The following is a 21,742-nucleotide window of genomic DNA, read 5'->3' as shown; positions in this document are numbered from 1 at the left end:
TAGACTAGTAGTTTTGTTTGTTTGTTTGTTTGTTTGTTTTTGCCCAGTACCTGAGCAATGGAATAATACCTTTCTTGTTTTTTTCTTTTTTTTTTTTCACTATTAGGCTTTATGCCAAGGTATAGAAATCCCTATAAAAATGATCCTTGAAAAATGATCTTAGTATTAAACTGATGAGGTAGATATGGGTTATTTCATTTTTTTAGATGAAAAAACATCAATGTAGTGATGCATGAGTATAGGAGCTGTTGGTCAGATTGTAGAACATGGGCTTTTAATTACTGTGTTGCCTGGCTAGGAGCAAGCCACTGCCTTTCTTAGAAGTTTCAGTAAATTGGACACTGTTTTATGTCCTTATGCCTTAACATCATTGTAGCATTCCAATCCCTCATTCCCTGGAGCCCTGACTTGTTTTCATTGACTTTCGGCCTATCCTAGACCTTAAATGTCAGAAGGGTGTAGATTCTCTCTTGTTAGGCATGAGAAGAGTATCTTTTCATACTGACCTATATCCTCCTCTGTAGACCCAAAACAGAACATTTTCTTATGGGTTGGATTCCATCTGTACCCTTTGAAGAGGAATGATTAGTTTCCCTTTCCAGGACTACACTGTAACACTAGTCTTTCTCCAGAATTTCAGGTTTACCTTGTGGTTTGAGTTGAGCTGTACTATGTAGAGAGTTTTACTATAGACCAATTTAATCACTGCCTCACCAAAACTGTGAAATGTAAAAAATTTTAAATCTTATTGTACAGTCTTTTAAAAATAATAATTTTGATTTAAATATTAGCCAATCTGCCTGTATTACTGCACACTTCTTTGGTTTTAACCTTAGGCTCTATAAAAAGGGAGCTTCTGATCTAAAGATTTACTGTTAGTAAAACTGTTATAAATTTAACTTTCATAGGTTTTCATGTAATTAAGATCTTCTTAGATTGTTCCACATTAGGAATAAAACTAAAATTATAAAGCAATTTATTTGAATCGCACTTTAGTCACTAATTATGTAGTCTATACTGTTTGGTTCGTTTGAGATTTCTAGGCCTCCAAATCTACTTTAATTGAAAGAAGCACTTTGAGAGGAATGTAGTTGTTTTTAATTCAGTGAAAACAAGTTAGCAATTTGCTTAGGAGAACAAAATTTGTATTTAAAGGAGCATTTTGATCATAGAAATTATATAGTTCTGATAATAGTACAAGTATACTAAGTTTATTCTTTTGACAATTTTGTTCACAAAGTTTAAGGATAAGGGAAGAAACTGTTTTAGAAGTTTTTTTGTTAGCACTAACTCCATGTGTTATATTCTATAGAGCAAGAGTGGGATTTATGATAGAGGTTCTCCTCTTGGCATGTCTCTCTAGATTCTCCAAGATCAGATATTTTTTCCTAATAACTTGAACTAGTCGGCTTGGTTTCATGATATCTTCTGTATAAAATATATTTAAGAAAAAGAAATGTTTAATGAGATTATTAAGGTTTAAGTAAAATCTTTTCATTTTACTTTGTAATTTTAAGTATGGGTTTTCTGTTTCCCAATTGAAGCTCTAATATTTTGTACATTTCTTTTCACTCTTGCCATAATCTCTTACAGTTTTAACAAATTTTTACAGATGAAAATATAATGCTTACATCTCAATAATATTTATTTATCAAAGATAATTGTTCTATCAGTTGTGACTTTTGGATTAAAATGGCCAATTAGGAATTATGTATAATAAAATACTTAGGTTATAATGATTATCTCAAAGTTTATGCACAAAATTTCTGAGATTCACTTGTTGAAGAACATATAGACTATATGTCTTTTGTGCTTACTGGCCATATTCCAGACCTGTATTGGTTTTGTTTAATCCACTTCGCTCATGAAGGCTATGAACAATATTTATGGTCAATTCTAGTTTTTAGATTTTAAGGTTCCATTATTTTCAAAATATGAAAATTAGAATCAGTGAAACAAGAGGAAACTGCTAAGGAAAGACATGCTCTTTATAGCAAAAAGTAAAAGTTACGAGTTTGATCTGATAGAAGAGAAAAGGAGTAAAAACGTCTTAAGAAAACCAGAAAGCACAACATAATAGTCTGAAGTGATTGAGCATAGAGCGAACAGCCCTTCGCACACTGAGGGTCATGTGTGTTGTTGTGCAAGATCTGTGATACCTAACGAGATAACCCTAGCCATTAAGAGGAGCTTAAAATTGATGCTATTTATCAATTTTATTGAGAAAAGGGATTAATCTATTAACTAAGCTTAATTAGGTTAAATCTACATACATAAAAAATAGTTTTTAGCCCAAATTAATAAAATGTAAAAGTTTAGTGTGCAACATATAGTGGAAATATATTTATGTGGGATACATCACTCTGATAAAGCTGGAAAAGTTTCTGTGAATACACTTAATTAATTAAGAGAGAGGGAGTGATTGCATGCTGGGGTTGGGAGGTGGGGGTAGAGTGGAAGAGAGGGAGAGAGAGAATCCCAAGCAAGCTAAACACTGGACATGGAACCTGATGTGGGGCTCAATCTGACGACCCTGAGATCGTGATCTGAGACAAAAGCAGGAGGTAGGCACTTAACCAACTGAGCCACCCAGGCAACCCTGTATACACTTCATTCTTAATACATACATCTAAACTTATAAGGAGCTTTCAGGTAATAATGGCAAATTTGGTTTTGGTTTTATTTTCTGAAATAATAACTCAAATTATTTAAGGTGTTTTGCTTTTTAAAATGAGAAAGTTTAGTATTTATCTCCAAGTAGCATGTAATAACTATTTTATTTAATTAAAACTTTTAAATGCATACTTTATATTCATATGTATACATACATATTTGTGTATCATAGTTGATACTTTGGTGATATAGCAATAGTCACCTTAACTATCAATCCTTTTCCATATATTTGATGCTATGCTTCTTAGAATTCTATGTTTTTACATAAAGATTTTTAGTCTGATATGAGTATTGAATCTTAAGGACTGTAATTCCTCTATTCTGGATTACTTCTGTTTGCCTGTCTGGATCCCCTCTCTACCCTTCTACATTGTATTGTCTGACTGGGCAATATCCTGTATAGTATCAGATTGTTCTTGTCCTTTTGCTTCTCATTGACTTTGCCAGTTGAGAGCCCCAGTTAGAGATGGGAAGGAGAAAAGTGGGTTAGGGTAATTATATCCCTGGCTACCTCAATGAAAAGTGTTGCGACTGGATGTCTTTTTCTCCCAAGGCCATCTTCTACAGGTCACCCTATCCTTTTGGGTCTGGCAACTATCTTATCACATTATCCAGAAGGACTTAGGTGTTGTAAAAGCTTCAATTTACTTATTTCAGTATTCTGCATGACCATATCGGCTTCTCAAAGACTTTTTGAGAGTCTTTTAACAGGAATAAACTTCTTTCCCTTTAGAATAATGCACTTCCTCAGATTAGAGTGTGTCATCGGTTTATAAGGGACACTGATGACACAGCTTCTCTCAGTGTAAAACTGCCAACTTCCTAAAGGGTCTCTTGATAAATGAAAAGGAGAGTGGGAAGATGCTGACGTGGAGACAGGCCTCATCTCACATAGAACCCCAAGTCACACTTCCCTTTAGAACATGGACAGACAGAGAGAAAGGCACTGTTCTCTCCAACTTCACTGAATAATTGGAGAAAAAAACAAAACAAAGCAAAAAACAATTATAAAATTTGAGAGCAATAGTTTAAACTGAAACTTAACTATAACTTTTGCCATCATCCAAGAGAAGGTAATTTAAAGAAATTTTTATATTTAAGAAATTCATGAAAAGTCTGCTCACAGTGAAGCTACTTCTTTGCAAAAGTCTCCTCATTGAAAGCTCTGCTTTTGAGCCTGCATCTACCATTCAGCAAATCTCATCTCCTACTCCAGGGACTGGTTCTAAATGACTAACACCTGTCATCTTTCTTTCAGTAATGTATTTCTCTATGTCTAAATTTTTAATTCTAGAAAAATGCCCTGGTTGTCCCAGGAATATAATCAAAAGCTAACTAACAGAAGTCCACAATGGGTTGCATCTGAGGTTTTCATAGCAGGTTAAGTTGCAGATGTGCAACTTGATGCCTCAGAGTTCCTGTGGAATGATACACACACACACCTCAAAAACCAATCCCAAGAGACAGTAAATGCCCTGTAATAGAGAAAAGTTCATGCGCTTCCATTGAACTCAAGTTTAGAAGAAACTACCATTTCTCATGTCCTTGAACTCCCACCTCTTTAAATCATTGCAACTCAAGGATGACATGCATCTGTGTCTTTAGTAATTATCATTTGCTTCTGTAGGACTCACATTGGTAGTTTCCCCTGATGTTTGTAATTGTTCTTGTTATTATGAAAGTGATAATTTTCTATTACTTTGTTTTAATTTGTTTACTTCTACTAATTTTATATGCTATTAGTATATCTGGGTAGCTCCTTAAATGCTTGTTATGTGGATTTCATTTGATTTCTTTGGGTTTTCTTTTTTTTAATTTATTTTTATTTTTTATTTTAAATATTTTATTTATTTATTCATGAGAGACACACACACAGAGAGAGAGAGAGAGAGAGAGAGGCAAAGACACAGGCAGAGGGAGAAGCAGGCTCCATGCAGGGAGCCTGACGTGGGACTCAATCCTGGGGTCTCCAGGATCATGCCCCGGGCTGAAGGCGTCGCTAAGCTGCTAAGGCATCTGGGCTGCTCCTTTGGGTTTTCTATAGAGTTTATGATGTTATTTATAAATAATGATAGTTTTTCTCTTTCTTTGTAATACGTATACCTCTTTTTTATCTGTTGTATTTCTAAAGACCTCTAATGCCATGTTAAATAGATACTCAGTGGGAGTATTTGGGGTTGAATTAAGTCTTTCCAGAAAAGCAAGAAGTTCTACCTTTCTAAGCTTTTGCTATTTGTTTCATGTCCACTTTATGTAGTTGACATATAGAATTTGTGATGCCTGTTTTTATCTTCTTATATTGCTTTTGTTAAATTACTAACTCTAAACATGCTAAATACAAAAAATAATGCAATAAAAATTGAGAGAATAAATGAACTAAGTATTCAGACAAAATTAAGATAATGCTTTCCTGAAAGAAACTATAGGAATAGGTGGTGTACAGATTTCCTTTGTCTCTTGTAACAAATTACCACAAACTTGGTCGCCTAAAACAATAGAAGTGTATTTTCTCACAGTTCAAGGGTCTGGAAGTCCAAATTTCATATGCCTGGGCAGAAATCATGGTGTCAACAGTTTCATGGTTCTTGAGAGGCTATAGGGGAGAATCTGTTCTTTGCCACTTTGGACTTCTGGTGGCTGCCAGTATTGCTGGATGTCTGATTGCATCACTGTAATCTCTACCTATATGGTATATAGTCACATTGCATCCTCCTCTTCTGTCAAATTTCCCTGTGTCTTTCTCTTTTAAGGACACTTGTAAAGGCATTCAGGTCTTACTTAAGTAATTCAGAACAATCTCCTCATTTCAAGATCTTTAATCACATTCGTAAAGAGTTTACCATGTAAGGTGATATTTCCAGGTTCCAAGGTTTAAGCTTAGGGACAGATATATTTAAGGGATTGCCGTCCATTCCACTACTATCTTCCCACTGGCCCTCAGAGATTTATTCTGTCCCACGTGCAAAATACTTTCACTTCATTTCAGTATCTCCAAATGTCTCAATCTGTTGTATCATCAACTCAAATCAAAAGGTCTATGTCAATATCATCAGTTCCAAGTCCCAAATCTTATCATTTAAATCATTGAAATCTGTTATAGGTGAGACTCAGCAGGGTTCATACTGGGCAAACTTCTCTGTTGTGGGCCTGTGAAACTAGAAAACAAGTTATCTGCTTTCAAAATAACAGTAGAATAGTTAGACATTCCTTTTCCAAAAGAAAGAAAGTGTAAGGCAGAAAGGAATCACTCAAGCAATATTAATCTTTAACTTGATCACATTTGCAGAAACTTTGCCAAGTTCCAATGATTAGAATCACTTAAGGTGATTCTAGCCCAACCAAGTATGAAAATGTATTACAAAACTAGAATAATTAAAATAATTTGGTATAGCTCAGAGGTAACATATACAGAGATAGAGATGGAAATTTATTATAGAATTAGCTGTGTATTCAAACAAAGAGGTAAAAGTAGATTATTATTAAACAAATTCTATATATATATATATATATATACATATATATATATAATATTTTAAACCTGAAATGATTCAAATAATACAGTGGAAAATATGAAGTTATAAGAGCAAAAACAAAAAGTATTCTACTTAATTATGTTGAAAAGAATTTAATAATGAATCAAAATTCAAATAAAAGATTGATATGTTCTGAAATATAAAAATTTAAAACTCTACAAGGTAAACCAAAAAAAAAAGTAAAAAAAAAAAAAAAAAAAGAAAGAAAATAGTTGCAATTGCGTGGCTTTCTCAACGCTAGCAAACAATACATGTATTCACCTGTTAATTCCACAGCTTCTTCCTGTATGGTCAGAAGGATTCTAAACTCCATAATCCTCAGCTTTCTTATTCATAAAATGTAGATAACAGTAGCTAGTTCATTAATTTTTTATGAAAATTAAAAGAAATACTACATGTAAAGCTTAAAATAGTGCCTTAAGAGTAGTAAATATGTACTTATTACTATTTACCATCATTATGATTATTAATATAAATATTTTTAGTGATCACGAACAAAATGAAAAAAAGATTTGAATAGATACTCCACACAAAAATAAATATAGACAAAAGCATATGAAAAGATAATCAGTTTCAATCAACAATAAGGAAAATGTATTTAAACAGTAATGGTATGATGAATTTTTTTAACTTTTTTCTTTTATTTATAGTTTAATCAATGAAAAAGATCATATCAGTTTGACAGATTAAAATTATTTAAGGGAGACTCTAAGCATATAGTGTCTGAATATCTCTTGGAGAAATTTAATAGAAAAATAATTATTTAAAACCCTTGAGGCCATATGTGGGGTGATCATGGGATAGAAACCACAAGTGGGATTTCAGAGAGTGCTCATTGGCTGAGAATGTATAAGAGCTACAAGGATGAACAGATGTGGTAGTACTGGAAACATCCATTAAGTCTACACTAGAACTTTCAAATCTTATATTTTCATCAGAATTGACAGATCCCTCTAATGAAGCAGTTGGCGCTGGCTCAAATGGCTAAGGCTAATAAGCAAGGATGCCATTGCATATTTATTAGAATGATAAAAAGATTGCCAGGGGTTGTTGTGGATGTGGAGTGATTGGAGCTCTCGAAAATTACTGGTAGAAATGCAAAATGGTACAATTACTCTGAAAAACAATGTGGTAGGGTTTTTTTTTTTTAAGTTAAATATAAACTTTATTATACATCTGGGCAGTCTCAGTCCTAGGTATTTACTCAAAAGATATAATCACACATGTTTATGAAAATAATTATGCTCAAAAGTTTATAGCAGCTTTATTTATAAATAGTCAAATGCCGGCAAGTAAATGTGGTATATCTATTCAATTGAATACTGTTTAGCAATAAAATGTGACAAACCACTGATACTGGAACAAATGGCTGAATCTTGAAAGTATTACAATAAGTGAAGAAATCCAGACATAAAAGAGTACTTTTAAATCCATTGATAGGAAATTTTATAAAAGGGAATCTCAGTAATAGAAAGCAGGTCAGTGTCCTTTAAAAGGGGTGGTGGGGATATGTGTAAGTGTAAAAGTACATAAATGCAGACGGCATTAGGGAACTTTCTGGGGTGATAGAAATATTCTATATAATGTTTGTGAAAGTGGCTATTGTATACCTTTGTTCAAACTCACTGAATGGCACAGTTAAAATAATGAATTTTGTAATATGTAAATAATACCTCAAAAAAATCAATTGGAAATATGTAGTTTGTTATAGGCTCAGGTATCTCAGCACTTATATTTTCTCAATTTAAAATGTTATGATTGACAGAAAGTCAAAATTTTAAATTAATGACTTAAAAATGCAAGATTTAGAATGACTTTATTTTTTTAAATTAAAATAATAAGCCCTACAGGAATAGAAAAATCACTCATCAGGAAAATACTAGTGACAGAGTATTAGAGACAGATATGACTAAGAAGCTGATTCTCTGATATATGAATATTTGTATGTACTCTGTGTGTATATATATTTATAAATTACTACTTTCTGCTGCATAGAAAATTAATGTGATATTTAAATTCGTTTTGCTTTAATAAAGATGGATATATATATTTTTAATTCTTAGATCTGATTTTAAGTTTTAAATTAACTTAAGATAAAAGTATTTTATAATTTCAGGAAATAATAAAACCAATTTGAGAGTCAGTAAATATATATTTCAAAATTATGCACTTCAACTATGTTTTAGCATCCCCTTTTACTTTCAATAAAATTCTGATGTGGATATAAAATATATGAACACCTCAGCTATACAAAATAACCTCAAAAAATATTCACCAAAATACTATAATGGAGTATCAGTTACCTCTTTTAAAGATATAGAAGCTGTGACTTACAGTAAATAAGTAATTTTTCTCAAAGTTACAAGTCTTGGAAGTAAAAGTCTGTCTAAATTTAAAGTTTGTCCATTGTAAGGTATGGAAGAAATGTTGATTAATTTATGTTCCTTAAGAGTGCTATACATAGGGAAATTTATATGCATAATTATATCAACCTTCAGATTCATCCTGTGAGATCAGTGTTGTTTTTTTAATGTATAATGAAACTTAGATTAAATAACTTGTTGAATAAAAAAAAAGAGTGCTGTATATAGAGACAGAAAGGGCAAAATTTGTGTTTAAAAAATGACACTATTTTAGCTCTTTAAAATTTGGCCTCCTGTTAGAGAGCCCTAAATGTCTCTGAAATATGGCTGCTGGATACGTTTACAGTGTCTGGCATTTCTCTTTTAAGCCTCTTGGGGTTATGCCAAAGGGACAGGGTCCCATGGGAATTTGGTCTGAATTCTCATCCAAATGAACACCTGCTGTCATTGTGTCTTATCAATCCTGTAGTTAGCAATGCCAACTCTTTTTGTGGTGAAACCCATTCAACACATGGAAAAGACATGCCAGTGTTCCTCACTAGTTTTTATTTATCCCCTTTTTTACTACATAATCCATTGCCCAAGTATCTTGGAGATAGAGCTAACATTCAATTTATCCTTGGCTATTTGGTGTTCTATATTTCTAGTAGTTTACTTGTTTATAGTCCAGTCTAATTAAATGATCTTCTTTAGATATCCTCTCTCTTTGCATCCCCTATTCTCTTGTTTCTTCTCTCCTTCTGTCCTTTTTATGTTGCTTTGGAAACATAAAGAAGAGATGTATTATTGCAAAAATATAAGCTTGTGAAGCAAATTATGCTACACAATATATTGTTAAAAGTCTCAGTTCTCTACATTAGCAGGAGCAAATAATTCAAGCAGAAGTAAATTCAATGATAATCTCCCTATGGATAACCAATATTGATCATACATTCTTTGTACTTGAATCATATTCCTTTGCGTTTTGTTCAACTGGCCTACTGGATGTATGCATTTCATTACGAGGTATTACAAATTGATTTGAACCAGATTAAGGAAAACGTCAAAATAAATTATTTTTAAAAATTAATGATCAAGTCACATAATATATCATAAATAGCCCAGCTCACACTTTTATCTATAATTTCATACCACAATAAGGCAATATTCCAATATAAAATATATTTATGACTTACTAGTGAGAATTTAAAAAAAAAAGGAACTCTGTGACTGGATTTGAGAGTTGTTGAACCAATAAAAGTGAACCATCTTGATATTCCTATTTCTTAGCAAACCTGTAAGTTGACCATGTAGATATAGTAAAGATATCTTAGAATATCAAACTGTACAGGGGTTTGAGGGTAACTTTTTAATAAGTGTTTCTCTGTACACCTGTATCTTTGTATCCTTTTCTCTTGTGGATTAATTCAATTACTTAATGATTTTTAGATGTTAAAATGTGCAGAAAAAAATGCAGTGCTATTACAGCTTTATCTTGTAGGGAAAAGCAACTAGGTCTGCCATCTGCAGTGGGCATTGGTCCCTCTCTTGTTGTGCTTCATGCTTTGTTATGCATGAGTAAGCACATTAGCCTTTTCATTTCATTCATTAGACTTTTAATCCTTGATTAGTGTTTTCTTGATTCTCTCAAATACACAACTTCTTTATTTCTTTTGTGTTTAGTTTTTCTTTTCTTTTTTTCATCTGCACTATGAAACAAAATTAACAGTTAATTGCAACAATAGCCCTGTTTCTATTGAGATGACTGGTAAATATATTAGTTTCTCATTGGAGTGATTAATCATGTGTCAATGAAGAATGGGAAAATATCTTCTTGCTTGGAATATAACAGGGGCAACTGTTTAAAGTCAGCAAGAACAGTCTGTGTTTGAAAAGCTTGAATCACAATATTCTACCAATCTCACATGCTGAGTGTGATTCCGTCTCATAGAAACTCTGAGTGGGTTTCTTAAAATAAAGAAATCCATTAGGCTTCAGAACTGGTACATTTGGAGTCTCAGAGCCTAGTTGTACTTGTCACCAATTCTCCAAAAATATTTTTTTTCTCTTTGTTGCCTCCTTTTCTCCATAAGCAAGATATGTCTGAAAGTAGCTTATGGAGTGAATAGTTGATAATTAACACATTCAAGACACTCTTAACAAACTTTGAAGTCCTGTATTATACTTACCTTTATTATATATGCACCCTCACACTATCTTTTTACTCATAATTAATTTCAAAGGACTAGAAACTACTCCACCTGATTATTGCTCTACTTAGGCCATCCTTCCAGCTACATGTAACAATATTTTCAACTACTTTTTTAACATTTATGTTCATATATACTACCATAAACATACTTTGGCCATGAGATCAAAACCATTTAATAAAGGAGATATATAAGTTAAATAGAAATCAGTTCCTAGAAGCCAATATGACAAGTAACCAGTGGTGAAATAATGACATGGATCACACTTGCACTGAATTTATGTTAGATTACTCATTTTTTTCTTAATTTTAGAATATCTTCTTGGGAACAATATTGTTAAGAAAGAATTAATTTAAAATATTACTTATTAATTTTATTTCTTAATCTTTATTTCAGTAAGATAGTAGGACCAAAAACTGTCTCATTTTTTCTTTTTTATTTCTGTCCTTAGGATGCTTCCATTGCACACAGATTCCACATCATGAGAGAAAAACACCCAGAAAAATTCAACAGTAGGTAAGGTACTCAATGATGAAATTATAAATTGTGGTTGCTGTTGATGGATTATGTCATGAGAAGGATCACTATGTGGTATAAAACATTTTACATATTATGGCTGAATAAAATTGGGTGTGTGTTTAAGTATTGAGACAAAAGTGTAAATGCATTTAATTTTTCCTCTTTGTTTTTAAAAAAGACTATTATGAGGAGTACAGTGGTTATTTCTTATCCATTCTTATGTGTTGAAAAGAAGAATTTCAAGTATAAGGTGAAAATAATATTATCTATCTATCTATATCTATATTTATATCTATCTATAGATAGATGATAGATAGATGATAGATAGATAGATAGATGATAGATAGATAGATAGATAGATAGATAGATAGATAGATAGATAGACAATAGATATGGGAAGGTCTTTACATGGCTAAGGATATGAGGGGTGATCATCCTAAGTCCCAAAGAAAAATATGGAACTGTGATTTGATAACACTGAGTAACTGAGTATTACAGAGATATCAAGTAACGTCTCTCATTTTTTCTTTTTTTTTTTTTTTTACTGTCTATCCAGTATTGGCCTCAGCTAAATGGAAAATAAACTGGGGAATTATCAATGCTAACATAAACTAATTTTAAAGATTTTTTCTTCAAGGAGAAGGTCTTGCTGATCAGAATTAGTTTTGCTACTGTAGCTAATAATACACATTTTTCCCTTCCAAATGTAGATGTTGACTTTTTTTGGACATTCAGGGACATAGGGAAAACTTTGATTTTGTAGCTTTCCCATTTCTAGACAGAAATAAGACTATCTTCACTACACTCCCTAGAAAAAATGGGACTGAAGAAATGAATCATTTTTGCTTCAATTATACCAATTTCTACTGTGTTCATTTCAGAAAGTTTCAAAATAATAAACAGCATTGCTATGAATATATTTAAATGATTTATATATTAATGCTCAAAGCCCAAGGCTCTGTGCTCCCTGTATTTGGTTAGTTTAACAAGTCTAGAAATCATAAATCATGATACTATGTTTTGTCTTTTTCTCATAGTTCAGCCAGGCACAATTTTTGTTTTTCAGAAAATGTAATAAGTGTATATACGAGTATGTTCTTGTGCACATACTATCTTTAGAGAGATTCACAAAAATCTCCTAACTTTTGTTCCTCCTGCAAAAGGGACCTAAGTGGTTGGGGGTGGAGACTAAATTTTTACTGTATACTTTTTTATGTGAATTTTGTGCCATGTGTATTATAAAATTTAGTCAAAATCTCATTAAAATTTTGCACCTATTAATTTTCTATAAATGTAGAATATTTTCATTTTATAAGATTTAATTTTATTTCATGAAATATATGAATATAAATTGGTATAGCAATGTAATTATATTCACTTTATAGTAGATTTCAACACATGATAATATATATACCTTGAATGTCCTGTAAATGAATATATTTATTAATGTACACAAAACCATATTAAAATATCTAGCCTGTGGGCAGCCTGGGTGGCTCAGCGGTTTAGCACCGCCTTCAGCCCAGGGCCTGCCTGATCATGAAGACCCGGGATCAAGTCTCACATCAGGCTCCCTGCACGGAGCCTGCTTCTCCCTCTGCGCCTCCCTCTCTCTCTCTCTCTCTCTCTCTCATGAATAAATAAATAAAATCTTTAAAAAAATATAGCTAGCCTGTGCTTACTCATATGCCATTCCATGAAGCATTTGTATGTTGATATTTATATATTAAAACAGATTTCAAGAAAAAAATAAATTCAGTTTGAGAATGGGACATGCATTGCCACCATTCAGGAGCTTCACAATTTAAAAGTCCACTGAAGGCTTTAAGAAATACATGGGGAAAATTGATGATGTTTAAAGGATTTTTGTCCCAAACTTAACAAAAACAGAGAAAGAGAAAGAGAGAGAGAGAGAAACGTAAAAGACCAGAGGTGGAGGGAAGAAAGGATAATCAAAAGTAGAGAGAAAGTGTATCAATACATTTATGTGATAATCAAACTGACATACTATATAAAAGAATGCCAAAATTTATGATCCTCTTTCAAGTGTCAAAGGCTAATGCAATCTGTTCTCCAGAATAATTTTAATTCTTCTTAATAAGACTTCTATTATTCACATATACCTACTTAATTTTTTATTATTGATTGGAGTACTAATTTATGGCATTCTTCACTGCCTAATATGTGGTTAAATATGTACACCAATGTGTTTGTATACCCCAATGTATTTGTAAAATGTAAATCCTCTTGAAGTTTATGTATAAATCTGAGAGATAAATAAATATTTCATAGTCTAAAGGAATATTTCATTTGGTACAATAATAACAGAAAATACCTTCTAGATTGACACAGGTCAGATTTCTGTTGTGAGTTCAAAGAATGTCAGGTATATAGTAGATGCTCAGTGTATTATCTATTTTTCAGCTAACAGCTCTAAAATTGCATGTCTTACCAAGTCATTTGGCATATACAGTTCAATTTATACTTTTGTAAACTGTCTTCACTCAGAATTACAGGCATTTACATAATTCTCTAAACTATAATGCAACATATTCAGAATATGAACATTTTCTAGTAAATCTTTAGGCCACATATTGTGCACAAGCAATTTCATACTTACAAGGACAGCTTTTCAGATTTCAACTTTGAGACACATTCAGCCAAAGCACTGTTTCATATTTTGAGGAATTGGCAAATGGATTTTTTTAAATACTCCTAATAATGGTGTTTCAGATCAGATCTCTTGTCACAATAAATCATATGCCATTAATATTATCCTCTAGCATGCTCACCTTGAAATTCATTTATATTTTAAAGAACCTGATGTTTCTAACATTATCTTAAGGAAATTAATTACCAAAATATATAGTTCTCTCTATGCTTCTTCTGACAGAAATTGAAAGAACTGGGAAAGATAATGATTTTTCCGGTGCTTAAGAAAGTGCTAGTTGGGAGGTTTATATCATATTCCTTTCCAAATTTTTATGTAAATCTAAGTTAACTCTTAAAAGGAAATATGCTGTTTAACTTTCTAAACTTTAAGATATTGTTCAAAATGAAATCTTTTTTATTATTTTAGATTGAAATAATCCTTATAATATTATTATTTAAAACCATTTATTATAAAATATCAGTATTGACATTAACTTGACTAGTATTATTAACAATCACATTTATGTTCTTATGATTCACATATATTACTGTTTTTCCTGGTTTATTGAAAATAGAGAATTGTATCATTTCTCATCCTTTTGGCTAAGATTAAATGTAGAATACAGCATTGTAAGTTCTTACTTTAAAAAAATGTAATAAGGGGATCCCTGGGTGGCTCAGAGGTTTAGCGCCCGCCTTCGGCCCAGGGTGTGATCCTGGAGGCCCAGGATCGAGTCCCAGGTCTGGCACCCCGCATGGAGCCTGCTCCTCCCTCTGCCTACGTCTCTGCCTCTCTCTCTCTCTCTCTCTCTCTCTCTCATGAATAAATAAAATATTTTTTAAAAAATGTAACAATTGTATATTGACACTAAAATATGTACCCATTAAAATGATAATTATGAAGGCTTGTAATAATTTTGAAAAAAAAAGCTGTTTAATTCCATGAGTAAAATCTTGCAACACTGACAAGAACTTACAAGTAATATGCAAAATGGAATTATAAGAAAATTATTGGTGATCTTACAAGTTTTATTAATATTGTAGTTATAGCTTATTTTCAAAGAACTAATTCAGGCTTTTAATAACACTTGATACGATTTGCTAGCAAATACTGATGGCCAGGAATACTCCACAGCGTTACTATTTCACAAAGTCCACAAGTAAGTACTTACTTAAAAGTATCTGGTCTCAAAAAAATAAATAAATAAATAATAAATAAATAAATAAATAAATAAATAAATAAATAAATAAATAAATAAAAATTTTAAAAAAGTATCTGGTCTCAAATACCCTGAATGAGACAAAGATCATTTTCTTTGCCTTTTTGGAGGAATATACTTCATTCCTGTTCTACTTTCTGCTTTTTATAAGGAATCCTACAACTAGAAAACTGAAATTGGTGTGTGAATTAAAACAGTATAATTTATAATCTGCATAGTGGTATCAGATATGTCAAAGGGTCTTACCCTGAACATTTGTGAAGGGCAGAAACAAAACTGACTAATTGGTATTCCAGACTTAACTTCATCACTATATTAGTAAACCCTAGTATATAAAAGAAACTAGACTCTCCAAATTACCCCCAAAATTTAAGAGCAGTCATGAATTTAGAAAAATTGCCTGTGCCTTTAAAATCACTTTCTGTAGAGTGATTCTCTGTCTTTTTTTTTTTTTTTTTCTCCCCTGACAGTAGGCTTGATGGGATCATGGGACGAGACTCTGGGACTTTAGTATCTATACAGAGCGTAGGACATAATGAGCACTTTGTAGATATTTGCTAAATTTATTTACTAAATTATTTATTATTGAGTGGTATATTTATCTTTATTTTATTTTTTAACAATTTTTATTTTTTAAATGTTTTTATTGGAGTTCAATTTGCCAACATTTAGCATAACACCCAGTGCTCATCCTGCCAAGTGCCCCCCTCAGTGCCCATCACCCAGTCACCCCAACCCCCCGCCCTCTTCCCCTTCCACCACTCCTTGTTCATTTCCCAGAGTTAGGTATCTCTCATGTTTTGTCACCCTCACTGATATTTTTCACTCAGTATCTTTAAATACCTAACTTCTTTTATAGTTTACTTTTTCTATAGTGCCAAAAAATGTAATAGAAAAAAATAAAGTTGAAATATGTTTAAAATGAGTGCATTCTAAATAACTATTCTTTTAGGTACTAATAATGCATTTTTGTTTTTTCAGTGCAATATTCATGTACTGAATTTCCAAAGACCCCAGCAATATTAATTAATAAGTAAAAATTCTACAGTATAAACCTCTGAGCACTGTGTCTTACTAATGAATAATACAAGCTTTGTAGATTTGTTCAGCATTTGTTATCATCAATTTTGTATGTCAGCAAGACGTGATTATCAGCCAATTATTAATATTTTCCTGATGATGGTGAACTGAAGATTGAGTATAAAAAAACCACTCCCTCTCTTTCTCTCTGTCTCTGTAGTAATTTTGTAAGTTGCATATCATCTGATATTCACCTAAAAGCAGTAAAATAAATTTTGCATAAATGATAAGAAAAGGTATTTTCCTGAGGCAAATATTGTTATTGGTCAAAATAACTCATAAAATATTCTTATTCTTGCAATGCCAATTTTATACCTATTATTTATTTTAAACTGTGTATATGTATATCTTTTCTTAACTTGAAAAGTATATTTTACCATATATTTCATACTTCATTATATGGGAGATACTATAATTTGCAAGTTAATAAAGAAATCAAACCTCTGAATCTTTTTTTTTTTTAAACTTCTAACTTGGTATTGTAGAGACAAGGCAGACAGACAAGAATAATGAAATAAAATTATTGATTATTATCTAGACAGAGAAGATCTAGCTAAAGTTCTAAAATAAAATGTGGAGTTAAGAATAAAATAATATTTCAGTAGTGATGGAAAAATGTTATATCATAACCAGCTATTTCTATTTATTTTTTAAAGACCATTGAGCAGTTGTTTTTCTGAATTCAGTAAAGTTAGTTTTTCAAATCTTTAAGAGCAGTGCTCAAATTCTGTCTTATATCCTAATGATATATTCATATATATAGTTTTCTTCCTATATTGTAAATATTTTAATGTGTGTTTAATAAAAGCCAATTAAAAAGATATTTCAATGAATTTCATGATATAGTGTCTTACAAATGTATCTTACAGATATTTTGAGTCAATCACAATATGACAAATAAAACAAAGAAGATAGTCCTTCTCTTTTCTCTTTGGAGGTTTTTAATATATGTGTGTGTGTGTGTGTGTGTGTGTGTATTTAGTATATATATTTAGTATATATACATATATACATATATATGTATATAACTTCATTTGTAGGAATTAATCTTCTTACAGTTTGAAATTATAGAAATTAGTTTTTTTACATAAGAACTTATTGGTATTTTTAAATCTGTAGAATAATTGATTTTTAAATTATTGACATATTAACACTCCATCAAAAACAATGTAAGTAAAAAACAAACAAACAAACAAAAAACAATGTAAGTCTGCATTGTCTTTTAGGCTTTTGACCTCACTTTTGTAGCCATCAGTCAACACAGCTTCATCGGTGTATAGTCAAACATTTTATCACATTAACATTTAAGAATGCACATAATTATGTTTTAAAGTAAACTTCCACTTTATGTAAGTGGTACCATCTTTTATAAGCTTAGGAAATAGTACTGCTGATATTAAAAGTTAAACATTTTCATTTTTAGTATGTTAAATAAAATCTGTATTCATTAGAAAGGTTAGTGTTATGCAGGGATTTTTGGACAAAATTATATGTTCATGAGAATTCCATATCCTAAATCATCTTTTATGTTTTCATTTTCTGTATTCCTAACCAGTTTTGGTCTTCTATAAAAGTAGAAACATACTCACCTTTCATTCTGACTTCAAAGGACTACTCAATTATACCTTTTAAATAACATTTCTTGAAATTTTTTGTCAGCAGTATTACTAAATCAGTATTTCCAGATGACTAAACTATGATCTATGTATAAGCCATTTAGTGCATAGGTAAATAGGTAGATTGGTAATATATAGACATATGTATATGTATACATATATATTTGTGATGCATAGATTTATATATGTGTACATATATATTTTCTGAGTTTCACTTTACTGTATTATGTAAACTTTTCATAATTATATGTATTCTTGTTATACATGTATTTATAATATAAGGCTTTTAAAATAATTTACTAGTAGATGTGTCATTCTATTCATATATTTTCATTTGTATGTTGAAACGCATTTGAATATTTCATCTGAACAGGTAGAAATATGAATGGTTAAATAAGTAAGGGTTGTGTGCACACTGATGCAGGGGATTCAATTTACCTGAATCTTCCTGCATTATTTCCTGATCTCATTAAACCAGAATACTCACTTATGTGTCCAGGCTGTTCAAAATCATGTGTGTAAGATAGTTCTTTGGAATGGAGTGAGAACTTAAAGGTAAATAAATAAGGAAGAGATCCAACGATTTTCTTCCTTCCTTTTTTGCCACTTACTCTTTAAAGTTATTATTTCTGCTCTCTCTCTCTCTCTTATTTATTTATTTTTGTCACTTCAGTGGGATAATAAAAATATCAATGAATGTCCTGACGTCTGGATAAAATAGTGCTCATCTGCTTTGATTTGGTTTATTATTTATTCTGCAGACACTTAAAGGAGCTGTTTTTATATGATGGCATCCAGCTAGACACTAAATCTTTCAAGCAAAGGAGGAAAATGAATTTGGGGTTACATAGAAAACCTAGATAGTGATAGGTTCTGCAGAAAAATATATACAAGAAGAAAAAGTTACATTGTATTAATAGAAAAGGGAGGATATTTCCCAGGGCTCCCAAGTTAAGGTGACCACTGAGCTCTAAAGGATATATATTGAAGTAGGGGTTGCTTAAATGCTCTCTGATTTAGCTGAAGAAGAAATATTTGTTTCTAGTTTCTGTGAGATACTTGTTTTATTGGTATCATTTTCATGCAAATATTCTAAAAACTTTCTTGTTTGATTTTGCCTTTTTTCCCTAGGATTTGTGTTTTTGCTTTACATGAATTTGCATGTGTTCTATGCAAAAGTTTCATACACACACACACACACACACAATCACACAGTCACTTCCTAGGAGAGCAAATTAAGAAAAGAGATTTGTAAAGTAACAGTAGTTAATTCAAAGATGTCTACAAAATCACAATTGATTAACCCAAGATACAGTATATTTTCTTATAGGGAAAGAGCACTAAATAGTAAGAAAGGAGTTTAGGGAAAACATTTCTACCCATTATTACAGATTCAGTGCTTACATGGAAATTTCTGGGAAATATTTGTGAAATTAAAACACTTAAGTAGGGATCCCTCGGTGGCGCAGCGGTTTGGCGCCTGCCTTTGGCCCAGGGCGCGATCCTGGAGATCCGGGATCGAATCCCACATCGGGCTCCTGGTGCATGGAGCCTGCTTCTCCCTCTGCCTGTGTCTCTGCCTCTCTCTCTCTCTCTCTCTGTGACTATCATAAATAAATAAAAAAATTTAAAAAAAAATTTAAAACACTTAAGTAAATTATTTCTTGTCTGTTACAAGATGACAGTATATATACACACACATATATATATATTTGTGCATGAGTTTTATTTTTTAGATTTCAATATTTACTTTTTATTTACATTTTTAGATTTATATGTGTATAAGTATACATATATAAATATATGTATATATAAATTTCAATTAGTGCATAGAAAATAAATGATCAATTTTTAGTCAAAAACCAAAGATAAGCTTAGCCAGCAGTTAAAGCTGCTATTTCTGGGAACCTTATCCCAGTTTACGAAGTGCTTTTGTGTTAAAAACACTGAAGTTCCCATTTCCTTTGTGTTCATGCCTACTCTCTTTTTCAGATAAGTCTGTTGAACTTTAACAAGCACCATTAGTGCTCTGGGGACTGAGGGGATCCACTACACTAATTAGACAACAGCCAGCCGACTTTGGGAATGAGCCTTGACATTGACTAATGTCAATGACAGAAATTTTTCCTTTTATATTCATAGATATTTAGAATTGAGTATCACTTAATTGTTATATTATTTAGTATAAATACAGATAGTGCCATATAAGTTAGTTAATAGGAAGTTTAAATTTCTAATTTTTAATATCCATATGCTCTAAAATTTACTATATCAATAACATAATAAAAGTGTTTTTTGGTTGTTATAGAATAAAATCTGTTGATTCTTGGTAGACGATATTCCTGGGAACAATTTTGAGAACCCTTGTTATATCACCTTTTTATAGGACATATTAAGTATAAAGTAAGCCTATCTTGAACTCTTTCCAAAGAGGTTAATCACCTCATTATAAGGTAATTTTACCTAAAATAATCCTCTGGCATGGCTAATTGAAGCTAATTTGGTGCTCTGCATTGCCTCTTGCTCTACCTGAGCATTAGTTACTAATGCCTTTCCTTTTGGAATAGATACTCTTATGTAGATATGATCAGCATTATTTCCTAACTGAGCATGATTAATCTTAATATATTAACCTAAAATGGCTGATACACTGAAAAAAAAGAGTTCATTGATATAAATTTTCTTTGAAAAGAAAAATACTATTCTCACTTAAGCAACATTTTGAAGTTTGCATATCCTGTTTTATGTGTCTATATGACTGGTGCTTTCACAAAGTAGAGAATGTTACTGAAACAACCCTTCTGTACACACACACACACACACACACGCACACACACACACACATCCCAAGATATGAAGAAATTTCCTTAATGGGTAAAATTTCTAAAGAGAATGAGAAAATAGAAGTATAACATCTTGACTTATTAAGCCTTTTAATTCTAATTTCTCTGAATTTTCTCTCTTCCCATCTCTGCTTCTAGCAAGAAAAATACCAGAAACTCTATATAGTTTTATTGTATTTTTTTAAGACTTTATTTGACAAGCACTTGTAAGGGGCCAGAAATATGCTAAGAATTGTTAAGGCATCCCTGTTACTATTGTTTCATAACAAGCCATTCGCCACCATATAACTAGGGTTCAGCTTCCTTTGCCCGTTAACATTGTTCCCATGTTGTCCACATCCTCAGTAATGGCTTCCTAAGGCATGTTGTTGTCCACCTGTCCTTTCTAGATTCTGTTCATCCTTGAGCTCCAAATGTTTTCTGTTTTTGTTGTGGCAATATTCCACTTCCACATATATCAAATACTCTTCTGTTTGCTCTGGCTACATAACAAACTACCCGAAAACTTGGCAGTATAAAGTAGCCATTTTATTATATGCATAGTTTCCGTGGGTCAGCAATTCAAACAGTTCAAAGCAGAATTGGTTTGTGTCTTTCATGTCCAGGCCCTCAGCTGGGGAGACAGGATTAGAAGTGATTGGATTATCTGGGAGATGGACTTGGCCGGAGGCATGGTTACTCTCATGTCTGGTGGCTGAGACTGGTTGTTGATTGAGACCATACCTGGAGCATTGTGCTAGTCAGTGTCCTCCCCTTTCTCTGTCTTTTGTTCCAATCAGGCCCTTAAAAGTTTAGATGACACCTACCCACACCAAGGAGGTTCATCTACTTTACTGAATCCACCAACTTAAGGCTAGTATCTTTCAGAAACTTTCTCACAGAGAAAGAGAGAGAGAGAGACAGAGAGAGAATGTTTAGTCTGAGCACCTTGTAGTCAGTCAAGTTGTCACATAATATTAACTATCACAGCACCTACAGATGACTTCTTTATGTCACCTGGGCTTTCTCACAGTGTGATAGTCTAAGAAAGCCATTAAGTGTAAATGACAGCTCA

At 31.9% G+C, this 21,742-nt stretch overlaps 1 protein-coding gene across 7 annotated transcripts in view; it reads left to right on the top strand.

Moving 5' to 3' along the window:
- DGKB (diacylglycerol kinase beta) overlaps nt 1–21,742 on the top strand; it is a 701,584-nt gene that overhangs the window by 380,408 nt on the left and 299,434 nt on the right. For all 7 annotated transcript variants that reach the window (XM_038556980.1, XM_038556977.1, XM_038556978.1 and 4 more), the window contains one exon: nt 11,210–11,274. In XM_038556980.1, the coding sequence (XP_038412908.1) occupies nt 11,210–11,274 (65 nt within the window). The remainder of the gene's footprint in view (nt 1–11,209; nt 11,275–21,742) is intronic.

The sequence above is a fragment of the Canis lupus genome, chromosome 14, assembly GCF_011100685.1.
Source record: "Canis lupus familiaris isolate Mischka breed German Shepherd chromosome 14, alternate assembly UU_Cfam_GSD_1.0, whole genome shotgun sequence".
NCBI lineage: Eukaryota > Metazoa > Chordata > Mammalia > Carnivora > Canidae > Canis > Canis lupus.
Note: the sequence above shows the minus strand (reverse complement) of the source record. Positions and strands in the feature narration are given on the sequence as shown.